General features: G+C 43.7%; 1 protein-coding gene across 16 annotated transcripts in view; it reads right to left on the bottom strand.

The window, feature by feature from the left end:
- Positions 1-14797, bottom strand: part of CELF4 (CUGBP Elav-like family member 4) — a 696179-nt gene that overhangs the window by 299575 nt on the left and 381807 nt on the right. For all 16 annotated transcript variants that reach the window (XR_005815347.1, XM_040541436.1, XM_040541437.1 and 13 more), the window contains one exon: positions 2976-3024. Coding sequence is in view for 15 of the 16 variants with exons in the window: in XM_040541436.1 (XP_040397370.1) it covers positions 2976-3024 (49 nt within the window). In the remaining variant the exon portion in view is untranslated. The remainder of the gene's footprint in view (positions 1-2975; positions 3025-14797) is intronic.

The raw sequence follows: 14797 nt of genomic DNA, 5'->3' as shown, positions 1-14797 counted from the left end.
CTCAGTATTTCCATTTTGTTGGGTTCAGTGAAATTTGTGCCAAGCAACGTTTCGAATTCTTCCCCAAATCTAGATGGCCTGATACTCTAAATTCATGCTCACACACACTAAATGCCAACAAACCAACTTTCGGTTCAACTAAGAATCAAGACACAGAAGGGATTAAAGACCAGTGAAACCCAGACTGCAGAAAAAGGGAGAAAAAGGCAGAGCAAAATCTCTTTTTGTTTCTGGTGTTGTTGGAGTAAATTCCAGACTCCTATCAGCTTGAGGCTTTGGGAGAACTGACTGGGAAGGTCAAGGATTCACGTTTCAGCAAAATGCACTTGTTTGGCCTTGTATAAAACAAAACCTCACTTCCTCAAGAACACCACTCACCATTTCCAGTAACAGCCTCCTGGCAAACTGCAGGTTCAAAGAGCACCACATCCTCTCTTTAATGCCTGGCACCAAAATTCCCCATGAGCCAAAAGACAGGGGCGTATTCAGAGCAAGTGCTTTGAGCAAACTGCAGACCTGTGCTGTGCAGAAGAGATGTTTCATCTACCAACCCCCCCCAACCCCCCTTCCCTCATGTCCCATCCCTATACACGGACGGGGTATAATAAGCTACAACTTAAGTTTCTTTGTTGTTGAAGTTGACCTTTATCTTGCAGCCCTAATGAAGTCTTTTGATGTGCTCCTAAGATACACGGCCTCCTTTTTAGCATTCTGTTTGCCGTGTCTGCTTTAACCGGTGGGCTCACGAAGAACGTAAGTTTTCATGCAATGCCTCCCTTGGGTGCCAATTGTTCTTTTCTCCCATAGTTACCCTTGAGTCATGCCATTCTGAAACATCACCAGCCCACAAGCAGCCTGTCAGTGGGGAATTAGGACAACGTGTCTTTCACACCAATGATGAGCACACCCGCTTGGCCCCTGCATTATGATCACCACCGACAGGAGCAATACGGGAATGGACTGTGTGAGAAAAGATGAGGTTTGTGTGTGTTGGGGAGATAATTAGCTAAAATACAATGGAGAGGGAACTACTGGTGTGACGGATAATGCGGAATCAAACCACCACCCAAGCCCTGTGAGGTTCAAACCACCTCTCCTTAAAGCAGCTGCTCTTAGCAAGAGTTTGAAAACCCTCCCCAGAAAGCCAGGCATGTGTTCTCTATTTGTGATTTGCATTAAAAAAAAAAAAAAAGAGTGATTGGGAGCTACATACCCTGTAGGCGCACTAAGCAAATTGGCCAGCCTAATTATTATTTTTTGGTATGTCTAATTAAATAGACAAAAGGCCCTCCCTTCACTCTCGCTGTCGGCACGAGCTCCACTGGAATGTGCATAATGTCCCCACGTTTTCCCAGGCAGCTGAGCCTTTCCCTTTTCCCCTAGGAGATCTGCACTGACAACTGCCCATGGCTTACCAACGCCTACCCAGACATGGAGCCAGATCTTCAGAGGGGAAGGAAAAGGGCAAATTGATCCTGTTTTGTTAAAAAATACTGGAGGATAATGTGTTACGTGTCATGCCTTTGTTGCAGGTTAGAAGTGTGCTACAGCCCTTCCTAGCAGAACTTGCCATCACAGAGCCTGTCAAATGCTTTCTGCAGACTGCTGGATGAATTCCCCTGAATTTACTTTATGGGGACTCCAAAAGTGTCATATCTATCCCTGGGATTTCTGGCATTTTTCCAGCATTCAGCTTTTGCCCTGCTCTGCAATTACATGGCACCACAGACCTTCCTTACAGAGCCTCTGCCAACCTGCTGGTTTTACCAGCCTGTGACACCAGCCCTTTAACTATGAGCTATGTACAAAGTCTTCCAATGACGAGTCACTGGAGAGTTTCAGCCCCACACTGACGCAGTCAAAGCCTCTGGAATCCAAAGCTTTCAACTGAAAAAATGCACAATTTCAGGGCCCTTTGTCTGAGAGGAGTTTTGCTCCTTTTAAGTAGTTGGTGCTGGGGATTTCCACTAATGCCAACGCAAAGATAGTAGTCACATAAATGAGGAAGAATTTATGTCCATGGTGGAAATTAAAGAATTTTCATACCTTTCAGAGCCAGATCATTAATAAATGACAAAATCTATTGCCATGTTTATATGAGACAGAAGCACTAGTGTTTTTACTGCATATATGGACAAAAGCCTCTCCTTTTTTGTCACTCAGAGAGACAGGGATAGAGAAGTACCATGTCATTATATATATACATATATATATATATGTATGTATAGAAATGTACTGATACAAGAAAATAAACAGCATGATAACCTGTCCTGCATAACAGACCATCTTACAGGTGAAGTATCACAAAATCAGTTGCGTCAGAAAACCTTTCACAGAAAACACCTTATCACTTGTGATCCACTGAGTGGTCACTTAGCAAAGCCTTCCAAACCCACCATGCAGCATGGAAAAGCAAAAGACCAGATCCTGATTCCAGCTACACCTGTGCAAATCCTGAATAACTCCCTGCTACTGAGAGAAGTCTTCAGCTTCAACAACAGATTTATCCACATAAGCCGATACAGGTGCAGAAAACTCCTCAGAATTTATTTTACAAAAACAGAGTTGCTTCAGTTCAAGCAGAAACAACATGGTCGGACAAAACGTAAAGTATCTGCTTTATCCTAATGAAATTAAACACCTCTGCAGCTCGGCCAAACATAGGTTTGAAAAACCTATGTTGCCATCACTGCTGTTAAACTTTGTTAAGTCAGCGCCTGATGCTTCACTTCTTAACAAGGCAGTTATTTGTTTCCCAGGCAATCGCTGGCACCTGCCTGCCTTTTAAAATCAAATAATAATTGAATATGAGGAAAGCGAGACGAAGTAAAGGAGATTTAATAAAGAGAATCTTTGCTGCAGAGGGAATTTCTTTGGCAGTGATTACGTTACTAATTGATCAGCACATTGCCTGAGAGAAGCCAGAGACAACAATTATACTTAGCACTGTGGCTGAAAGCAATGCAGTCAACTACCTCCTCGGCTTTCGCTATCCGCTGGTTTCACCTGGATCGGTCTGTTCATCTGTAAAAGAATGCAAAGAGAGACAGATATTTAGCAATGGAATCAAACCTTGTTATACAGAGGCTTGCTTTGTTTTTTACTATGCATCACAGTTAGCATCAGAACAGACTCCATGAGAAGGGAAAAAAGCAATTAGTAAGCAAAGAAGTGACCACAGAGCACAGGTTGCTTGGGCAGCTTCTTGGTCTGAGGTGAACCAGTGTCACCCCATTTACCTAACAGGGGCTCTGCTGAATCACACCAGGTGAGGGATCTGACTCATTTCACACAGGTCATGAAATTTTAAATGTAACTTTTTAAATTTCTAATAGTTCCTTCTGGAAACGCTGTGTCAGAACAGAAGTACTTTATTAGAACATACGGTTCAGTGAAACTTTAATTGCAAAGGTTTCTTGAGACTGTCATGGTGAAAAGAAAATGGAAAAGTGAATTCCATCTCAACTACTGGCTCTGTAGGATAGTGAGTTGTATGTATATCAGAGTCATACCAGGGGAATGAGACTTAGATCTGGCTTGTCCACATGCCATGGAAGTGGTGGCTGTTGAAGGTTTTTTTGAGAGGATGGGTGTAGTATGCGTGTCAAAACCTCTCCCTGTTTTGACTTTTCAGATGTCTGTTTCCTTTTTCAGATCAGAACTTAAGTGCATATAAAAATCTTGCCATCGTGCTGTGAATAGGATTTCTGTTCTATGACTTATCCCTGTTGCTCTGTCTCTGTAACAAAAGCACTATGGACCATCACTGTTGCCAGTGCTAGGCGAGGTGCAGAGTGTGGCTGCCTCCTCTGGCCACTCGGGCCCAGCCAGGCTCCTGCCTGGCCACTGGGGCCCAGCCCGGTGCCTGGGACCAGGGTCTCTGCCCAGGCCGGGAGACGTGGCTGATGCTTTCCCCATTGCAGGCCCAGCTGGTACCAAAGCTTGTCACATACCCCAGGGACACAAGGACACACAGGGACACACAGGACGCTGACACAGCCAGTCACACGGACTGCCCAGCCAAGGGCCGCCTTCAGCAGCATTTCCTCACCAGGCTCACATACACGCAGACAGACAGCCAAGCACCCCTGCCCGGACCCCAGGCCCCTTGCCCCCCTCACGGGTTGCCTCCTTGTTGGCTGGTCCGGCTTGAAGCTTGCTGGGGAATGCACACACACACCCCGAGTGCACCAGGCTGGGGGAGATGCACAGTTGGCCCCCAGCAGCTGGCCCCAAGCTCAGGGCTCTGCTTTTTCTGCATCCTCCCAGTCTGGGCCCTCTGGTTCACGTCTTATCAGCTGCAAAGGCTAATCTTCACAGAATCACAGAATCATCTAGGTTGGAAGAGATCTCCCAGATCACCTAGTCCAACCTCTGACCTAACACTAACAGGTCCTCCCTTTCTTAAAGTGGACCTGTAGTTTGATAGCCTGTCAACTAGTGTGACTGGGAGGTTTGTCTCTTGTTGTTGTCTCCCCACTTAGAAGTTCTGGATCAGATAACCCTGCTGAAATCCTGCCTCCCTTTCTAATTTTCCCTTGTTGCCTTGGAAAAGGTCCTTGACCAGCTACCCTTAAAAGAGGTGTCTCCTTCTACATACCCTTACACCCAGAGCTGCTCACTCCCAGGAGAAAGCGGCAGCAGATGACCATGACCATCTCAACTGGTGGTACCTAACACAACATGGGTGTCCGATGCACAGGGTGAGGATACTCTCCTCCTGTTAACAGCTGGGGATGCAGATTAGACCAGAACCAGATGAGCTTTTCTTCTGAAAGCCTCTCCCTGCCCTTCCTCCATGTCACTTAAAGCAATACAAACACCATGGGGATGAACTAATCAAAATATTTTTCCTGTGTGATCACCACTGAGTGGATTGAAACTGTCCTTAGGTTTGGCAGCTACTGAAAGTGCAAGCTCAAACAGGCATCACAAGGAGTTCAGATGGCAATGGGAATCTTCCCAACAAAGTCAGACCAAAAATTGGCTGGTAAGTGTTACAAGATGCCTCCCCCACTTCAAAAATAAATAAATAAATAAATAAATAAATAAAAGGCAGATGGGGGTTAAATTGGGTATGCATACTTTACAGAGGCTGATATCTCCCACAGGGATCCCACAATAACTGTGGCAGGTCCAGTAAAGCTGTTCTGGCCCTCAGGCAGAGTGCAAAGGTGCTCAGAGTTGCCTTCCATGACCTTCCTGCAAAAATCATCGACCATAGCCACCCCTGTGCTCTCAAACACTAGGGCCAAGAGCCACAGCCCTGCTGAAACTTTGTGCTGGGGTCAAGGTTTGGCTTGCAGATGCAGGGATTATAAATTTTATTCCTGATTCTTCCCAATCCCAGACAGGTATAGATCTGAATCATTGTCTTTTCTCTAGAAAATATTGGAAAAATTAATCTTGTATCTTTTGGCTTTGCAATGAATGACTTGCAAGCTTTTTAGTTGTCATGTCCTGTATCTAGTTAGTACTACTATTTAATAACTAAATATTTTATTACTCATTTTCTAGCATCTCTATGCTTCTCCTCCAGTGTTTCCATTACCTTGGAGAACAGTAGGAGTGGTTCTGCCCCTCCCTTATTTGTAGCTAATTGCAGTTGGCCAGCAAAGCTGTTAGGTTTGTTCTTTTTTTAATTTTTTTTCCTAATTTCCTTTTTTTTTTTTTTTTTGAAAGTAGTTCATTTAGATTTATTCTAATTGCTCTGCACACATATTTAGTAATAAAAAGTTATCAAACTGGCTGACAAGTAGGTTAGGATGACGGAGAGCCTAGCAGATCCTGCTGCATTGTTGTCTTGAGAGTAAAATGTACTTAGCCATAAACTGACTACAGTTAGATTCACTCTTGGAAAAAGTAGGATCAATGGCTCCAGACACTACTGAGCAATTTCTGCTCTCCTGTATGCCTGTATCCTGTAAAAAACTCCAGACATTTTAAGTGCTAAAACCAACAAAGAATCTGGTACTGGATAAAGCTTGTATCAGACCCTTCTTCTGCAACTGTAAAGATCTGTCGTTCACCCGTGTATCATAAGATACTAGCAGGGCTGGAGGCAATGTATTTGGCATCAGCAGGACAGACAGCCTGCCATAGCTCTCCTGTAAGCACATGTGAGTAGCTAGCTGCTATAGACATTTAAAGATCTGTTAAACATAGGCGAGGAGGGTGATATATGTCATATAAGTAAAAATGTCTAAAAAGTGTGATTTTAAGCCACTCCTCAGACTGGTGTCTGAGATGAATGTGATGAATAGTTCTCTGCAGTGTCTGTTCCTCTCCACTGATCACGAAGGTAGTGTATGCAGGAAGGGTAGAGTTAGGTGAGATGAGCCACTTCTTAGTACTCATACACAGGATAATAAAGCTGAAAACACCTTCTCTGTCTCTGTACTCTGATTTCCTCCATCGGAACTGGTTTGTGTTTACAGCAGGTTGGTGTTGACACCATCCATGTACCAAGGTCTGACTCCAGCGCTGTTAAACACTTACAGCTGAACTCTTGGTCTACATATGGGTTCCCAATGTGGACACACAGCTAATCTAACTTAAGTGGTGAGAGGAGGTCCTTGCTGCTTATGCCAGAACAGCCAGAACCTGCATGCCAGGCAATCAGAAGGAAAAACAGTCACATGAGCTAAGAATTTATAAGAGGTGTGCTAACAGCCACGAAAATCACCTCTGAACTCAAGTAAACTTTGGATCCAGCCTTTGGAAGAACTGGAAATAGCTCTTCCTACTTGTGAAGAGTTGGATGTGGTCAGTTTGCAAAAGGCAGAGAAGACCATCAGGCCCTTTAGCAAAATAAGAGGAGACAATATTTGGGTAACTTATTTTTTGAGATTGGGGCATGAGGGAGGAGAAGAAGAGAATCTCTGTGAAAAGGAAAAACAGAGGGAGGGAATGGGTATCCAACAGATGAAGAAAAATCTGAGGAAATTAATAAGTAAAGGCTAGTGTAATTTAATGTACACTGTGATTTATACACTTGACAATTTCTTTATAGACCAAAGAAAAAGCGCTGCATGCACGGAGCCCATAATACAAATTGAGATCATCTTGACATGAAAGACACCAATTACAAGGAGAAACATTGAGAGGAAAATAATTAAGTTTCCGCTCTCCATCTATGGAACTTTTTTTTTTTTCTTTCCCTTTCCTCACACAGACACTCTGGGAGCAAGCAGCTGGCATGGGCGGCAGAAAAAAAAGGCTAAGTGGGAAAATAAAATGGCAGAAAGAGGTACCTTCCCCAGTCTGGGGAAGCACCTGTCTGGAGAGAAGGGATTTCAGAGATTCAAGCTCTCTGCTTATTCTTCAGCTGAGAACTGCCATGGTTTTAATGCAAAGAAATCAAGTTTTTTACTCCAAAGCACAGTCCCTTGAATAGTGTTTTGAGGAATAATGGTATGGATGTCTTTAATATCTGTCATGCCTTGCTGGACCCTGAAAGTGTGATAGGAGAAAGAAGTAGTCCTACGGCACTTATTTGGGCTTACAATAGGAGGAAAATTTTGGAGTAAATGAGGTTGTGTAATGCCATCTTCGCCCTGAACTGGAAAGGATGGTGACCCCAAATTACTTTTTTCAAATGCTTTCTGAGGGAAGAGCTCACATCATTACACTGCATATGGGCAGTCCCACTTACTGAGGATGCCTCTTCTCAGTTTTGTGAGAACTCAAACCCAGAACTGGTACAGTTGCTTTTGAGAGAGAGAGTCAGCACATGCAGCCTTAAAAACACTGTGCCTCAGTGTCTAAAGCTCAGTTTCTCCAGACTTTGGGAAGGATCCATCATGTGCTTTACATTCACCCTGCTACATGGAGCACAACTTAGGCTGGTATCCAAACACCTAGTACCTGCTGGGTTTGGCTGTGTATATAAGGGATTTGTGTTACATTTTACTTGTATCTCAGGAAATCCAAGGCAGATACCGATGAAACTTCTCACCCACATCTTCAAATACCTCCAGTGTCATGAAATGCGTGTGCCAATAGCTGCCAATACAGTCACGAATGATGTCTCTTACTCAAAGCTTTCTCTAGGAACTTGTAGTCGCAATCGTAAGAGCCCTAGCTAGGCCAAGAAGAAGAAACCTCAGATCTGAGGAAAACAGAAAGGTGTTAATAACAATGCCAATCAGCAAATCTGATTAATGCCATGGGCAGCCATAAGGCACCACAGGAACTACAGATATGGTTGTGAGCTTTTAGTGATTCCTATCATTAAAATATTTAAAAGAGATTTGGCATTACAGGGAAGAAACTAGGTAGGATGATCCAGCATTTAACTGACAGATGGACTGGATGAACTCTGGAAGGCTCTCCTCTAGGAATAATTACACTTCTGTTTGTTGCAATGGTCCTCCTTTTCTCTTCCCACAGGTGCTCTTTGTGCTCTCCTTTGAAATAGGATCATGGTTCCTCATTCTAGATTATACCTGCTGGGCTGTCACAGTGAAAGAAGAAGTGTTTTATCATCAGTTAACCCAGAATGAATTTATCTCCTCTTTAGCCTCTCTCTTACCCTTTATGGCCTGACTAAAAATGTTTGTTCTCTATATCAACCATGAACACCTATCTGGAGTGTTTATTAGATTCCCAACATTATGGTACCAGAATGCTTAATAGTCATAAAACCATTGTAAGTCAGGACAATATGTTTATCCCTATGCATGATGCAGAGTCCAGGTTGACCACAGTATTTGGAAGGGCCTCACTCAACATCACTGCCAAGACAGAGGTATGCTGAGGACCACTGAGGCACAAAGAGATTTAGGTAAGAGCCAGAAAATGTAATTTGGTTTCTGGTTCCATATGAGAGGTGCCAAGCAGCTGTGGAAAATCAGTTTTATTCACATCTGTGCTATGTTTCCAATGTGGCCTCAGGCAACCTCTGTGCCTCTGATTCCCAGTCTGTGTTTGGGAACTATGGGCACTGGTTAACATTACAGGTGTGAATCCACCCTACTGCAGGACAGGGTGCTCCAGGTCTTTTCTTCACAAATGCCATAGGTGGTTGAGTTGATGGAGGAGTCAGAATTCCAGGTGCATCACATTGCTCATTTTCCTTTCATCCTTTGTGCCTTCATCTCTGCTGAAAACCACCTTTACTATCACCTTTGCACACCTTGGACAAAATCACTCTACTCATTACGCTTCATTTTGGCTTTTCCCTCCTTTTGCCTAAAACCAACCCATTCAACTAATGCCAAATGTCAACCTCCCACATCAACTTGCCACTTGCCCCACCTACCCGCCCCCAATCCTCTCCACGAGTAGAAACACGACATCATTTTTCATGTCCAATTACAGCCACTGTGGTGCCACAGTTAAAAGACAGCGCAGGTACTCCTGTCAAAAAGGGTTTGAGTTACAAGAAGCGATGAATTACAGCAAGCTCTTTTTCAATTCTCTGCAGAAATGAAATGTCAGAGCTTGCTGCTGTATTTTTCTCAGCACCATCAGCTACAGGCCACTGCAGGAATTAGACAGGGGACAGACGCTTTTCTGTATCAGGATTTTTTTTTCCTAAGGTTGTCATTTTCTCCCCCACCAACCTTTTTCTGCTCCCCTTGGCTTTGATATTAATTTAGAGCAGGTAGAAGGATCACCTGGGAAAGAAGAGTAGAAAACAGAGAGAGATGATTTCTCACTGTCTCCATCTTTCTTACTCTCATAGCTCCTACTATACTTTCATTTCTTGTCTCACTTTTTCATTGCTAACTAATGTACATGGGGTTTTTAGCCAGGACTAAGGCTCTACCGTGTTTGAGAATGGACAAGCTAAAAAGATGGAGAATAAGGGAAAACACTAAGGGTGGAGACTTGCCTTGAATACTTTCAAATGAGACCAGGGACAGGAAGGAAAAGTGAGGAGGGGAATGCTGAAGATCACTGAAATGCCACTAATGGTTAGGAAGATGATGTCCAAGGCAGAAGGGAGCACTGTTGGAGATAATCTGCTGTCTCTGCTAAAGGATTAAGTCACTTCAGGAGACAAAATAATAATAAAAATCTATAAAAAAATAAAAATTCTAAAGGCTGTGTAATGTATAAGACCATGGAAGATGACTACATTGATCATTTATGTAATAATAGTCTTTCCTCCCCTCCTTACAGGGCTTAAGAAATTTGAATATTCCATGACAACAGATCGGGGGGTATGATTAAGGCTTTGTATCAAAAACTGTGAGGAAAGGTATTCTGTTGTCCATGTTTACTGAAGTTCCCAAAGAGTAAGGCTGGAACAGTCTTGAAAGTTGGGCTGTTAACCTCTAACAAGGCCTGCTTCCAGCTCTGCATCAGTCTTCTGGATGAATTTGGTCATATCACTGCATGTCTCTTTCTCAGCTTTCTATTCTGTAAAATGAAGACAAAGACACCCTAATGTACCATGAAGGTGGTTGATGAAAAAATGGTTCTAAATGTTGGTGTTAAACAAACAAAAAATATTCTGTAATTTCTATGCCTGAACCCCATGGGCAGACAAAATGGCAAAGAACAAACTCTTCTTGCCCAGCCATGTTCTGCTCTGTTGGGTATTGTTCAGACATCAGCCCTCTAAATCAATCATCAAACACTGCTGTGACCTGATGGCAAAGGATGGGATGTTGATAGGAGCTAGCAGGTCTTAGCAAATGCGTACTGGGTATTACTGCACCTGTGTACCCAGATCCTAATCCCATCTTCAAACATCTTGCTTCCTAAAGATGCCACGTATTTCTCGATCTCATGATGTTAACTGGACACATGGATAGTTTAATAACTGACCTGAAATTTCCAGAAAATATGGATATTCCTTATTGCTTCAGAGGGAAAGTTATTTCTGTTCAAAACCGTCCCCCAAAATACCAGAAGGAATTTCCTTTTACCACCTCTGATGACCTTCTGGTGGCCTGCCATGTACACAACAGTAATCCCACTTAGATCAACACAGCTACTTATGTGAGTAAAGGTATTGGCATGAATGTGTTTTAAGAGTGGGTCATAACTTTTAAAGCATTGAGCAAAATCTACTGTGATTGAAGGCCCTAAGGAAATGCAAAGTATATTAGTGTCAAAGTTGGAAAGGCCAAGAAAATCACCTACGATTGAATTGTGTGTGTGTAATTGCAAAGTTCAAGTAAATCACTCTGTACCTGATTCTGAGTGACATAATTGAATTACAGTGATCTAAACTAGATAGCCATGAGAGTGAATCCAAAGCAATCTCCTCTCTGAAGAAAAAAAAATAAACTTGGGGCCCAGGTCCTCAGCTCAGGGAAATTTCCATAAACATTACAGAATCAGGAAAGCTGTTTCAACATGGGTTAGCTACATAGACAGCTTTCTATATTTGTATACTGCAGCTATAAAGCATAGAGCAAAAACCTACTCCCGTGGGACCAGAGGTAAGTGCTGTGGTTGCATGAATTGCCATGTGATTACACATTAAGCATACTTTTGTGTGGGCAGCACAAATTGATACAGTGTTGGATTAATGAAAAAGCAGGGAGAGGAAATGCTTTAGAAAGTTTGGTGAAAAAAATCACATTGGCCTGACTTGTGGGAAGCACTCACTAGTAATGAATTGCATCTGAAATGACTCTGTCCCAAACCTTATCTGGCTAGCAGACTCTTAATCCCTCCCTACCACCCTCTTCCTGGCCTGACTAGATGTGTGTCATAGACATGTACACAAATAGATGAGAAGATCTGAAATGGGAATGTATGAGGTATGAAAAAAATATCTTGAAGGGTCTGACCTTTACAAATCAGTCAATGCTCTGGTGCCTACCCCCGAGAATGATTGCTACTGGCCATCCCCACACTCCGAGAATTTTCTATATATCATATAAAACACATTATGAACCATCCATCTAACTATCGATTCATCTTTCCCCTTGTCTCGTGTATATAGATGAACCTAGAGGGGGCTTAAGTTCAGTTCACGTACAGAGCCTATGGCTTTGAATCCAAAACTTCTCCCCTGCAAAACAGTTTGGGCTGGAGTTTGAAGAAAACGCTGATCCTGTTAGTTACAAAATTAAGACTTGCCAATTCCACAGATTCTTTAGTTTATTCTTGGGGATGCTGAGTGTGTGGTGCTCCACATCACAGTGTCTCTGTATTTAAATGAAGTGGGGCCAGAGAGGTTGATGGATCTCTTTATCAAGGAGTGGAGTGATAGGACAAGGAGCAATGGTTTTAAACTATAAAGGGGTAAGTTTAGATTAGAATATCAGGAAGAAATTATTTACTGTGAAGGTGGTGAGGGACTAGAACAGGTTGCTCAGAGAAGTTGTGGATGCTCCATCCCTGGAAGAGTTCAAGGCCAGGCTGGATGGGGCTTTGGGCAACCTGGTCTGGTGGGAGGTGTGCCTGCCCATGGCAAGGGGTTGGAATTAGATGGTCTTTAAGGTCTGTTCAAACCCAAACCATTCTGTGGTTCTGTGATCTCAGTGCTTTGTGGGGACACCCAATGCTCAGCAAGCTTGAGGAGAGTAAGAGGAACAAAACACAGCGTGCTTGGCACAACAAAGCCTTATTTCCCAAAGCAAGAGAAACAGCACTGTTTGTTCTTTTAAGTATTTATAAATACTGTTTCATATGCAAATTTGCACAAGAAAAACGAGCAGGAGATCCCCTTAGAGCTCTGGGCAGTCACACAGTAAAAATGTCACTAGATAGGTCTACTTTCACCTGCTAGCCCGTGTTGCCACACACACGGTGTGCCCTAAGGTACCGCTGTCCTGATCATCCAGACAGGTACACGTTTGTACTCATGGCTCTTGCCAGGTGCTTGTGCACTTGACCTTTCCTTGGAAAGAAGAGGGCCTGGTAGATGTTGACTTCTAGTCACAGCCACATGCACAATGACATGTAGGAACTGGGAGACACTTTTAGCTTGGTGTCTGTAGTCCAAGGCCGCTTGCATATGTGAGAAATCCCTGGGCATTCAGTGAGTAGTGAGCATACCCACGCATGCAAAGTGTCCCAGGGTTGGCCCAGTGGTGATGCTAAGCTGTATATAAGGGCCTGTTTGTCTGAGGATCCTGACAGCAACGGTGTAAGTATAGAAGGGACACTGCTCATTAATCTACTTCTCCGCTGCTACCACAAGCAATCACAATATGAAATTCTGTTCATAAACGCATCCCATTCTGACATAAAACCAAGTATTTTGCTGTCCTTACCTCCCATCTTCTCTAATACCAACAGAAATAAGGTTTCCCATATTGTCACCTCTCTTCTTCTAATTTCCCACTTGAGTTTATTTCAAGATAATTTACATCCAATTTTAAAATGTGCCCAAACGACCTTTTATCTAAAATGGTTCTTCTCTATCCCTGGCATTTTCTATTAGCCAACTCTACATGCATTTAGCAGAGCCACCATGTCCTCTTTTAGCCTAGATATTGCGATCCCAGCTCTTTCAGGGCAGAGCAGCATCATCATCCACACATATTAAAGTAGCTCATATAGATATAACCAAGATAGCCTTAAACTTGCCAGCATGACTCACAAATAATAGCACATGGTCACGTGGAACTTAAATGAGCAATATCAATAAGTGCTGAGGGTCCTAGATCCACTTTGCAATGTGTGCTCAGCTCAGGTGTTTGCAGTTGTGGAGTTATCAGCACCTGAACCCAGACCCTTTATGTGAGCTGGCTCGCAGATGCTGTCTGTGTGGATTGGCTCCGAGGTTCCCCAGCGCTGCCTGCAGCTGGTGCTCATTCAGGCAGAGGCATAGCCTGGAGGGTGCTCAGGAGCTGCCTTGCTGAGGAAGCACAGATAAGGGGAAAGGATGGGGTGTTGTCTGCGTACAGGGCAAGTCACGATTTTCTGTATGTTGGGTGCTCACCACAGAGGCCAGAGGCCTCTTCGCTGTGGATTTCAGTGGGACAGGCGAGCAAGCCAGAGAGACAGATGTACTACTCAAGGCATTATAGACTTAACCCCTGCCCCCTCACTTAGAGATGAACATCTGTTCTTGTCTTTCCTTTATCCCGAGCCCATGACCTCTGCCTGTTGGCACTTCCCTGCTGTGCTCTTCATTCTCTAAGCTTTATGTCTTCTTCTGAAGCAAGACCCAAATGCTGCCTTTGCCACTAATGGTTGCTTGGCTTGCCTTTGCAGACTTTAGGCAAGGCCAAGCTCCCATTGACTTCACTGCTTTGAGTTCAAAAAGAGCTTGGCCACCATCCACCCAAGCAGATTAGACCTTCTGTGCTTGTGGCTTTGTATGCCTGGCCACAAAGATAAGAACCACAGCCAGCCCTTTTGCACATGGAGAAATTCTTTCCACGGCAGTGCCATTTAACAAACAACTGAGTAAGCAGTGTAACTTAACTATCTGCTTTCACCTACTGACAGATTCATAAAATAAAGGCACTTTCACTGATGTAGATGTGCAGGTAGCCTCTAGGCCTGAACTCAAGCACAGTCTCCCTGGGAACTGAAAGAGGGCATCACAGGGTTAATGCTGCAAGCAGGATTTTCCTTGGTACTGGAATAACGCCAGTCTGAGCCAGTACACCGGTCCTGCTTTCAGGAGTGTTTGTGCTCTTCCTTATATTCCAATTTCCCCTTCCCCAAGATTTAAGTTCTTCCATGGGGTAAGCTTGCCACAGGATAGCAGATAGCAGTACATTATCTCGATCCCACATCCCAGGAGGACCAGACCTAAGCCTAACCCAAGTAGGATGCTGTGGCATTTCTGAAGCATGGGGGTTTCCTTCTTGTGGCACGTTGCTATCATGATACAGGTGGTATGGCTACACTCTTGGTTCTATGAATGAATAAA

This window comes from Cygnus olor, chromosome Z (genome assembly GCF_009769625.2).
Source record: "Cygnus olor isolate bCygOlo1 chromosome Z, bCygOlo1.pri.v2, whole genome shotgun sequence".
In the NCBI taxonomy this organism is placed as follows: Eukaryota; Metazoa; Chordata; class Aves; order Anseriformes; family Anatidae; genus Cygnus; species Cygnus olor.
Note: the sequence above shows the minus strand (reverse complement) of the source record. Positions and strands in the feature narration are given on the sequence as shown.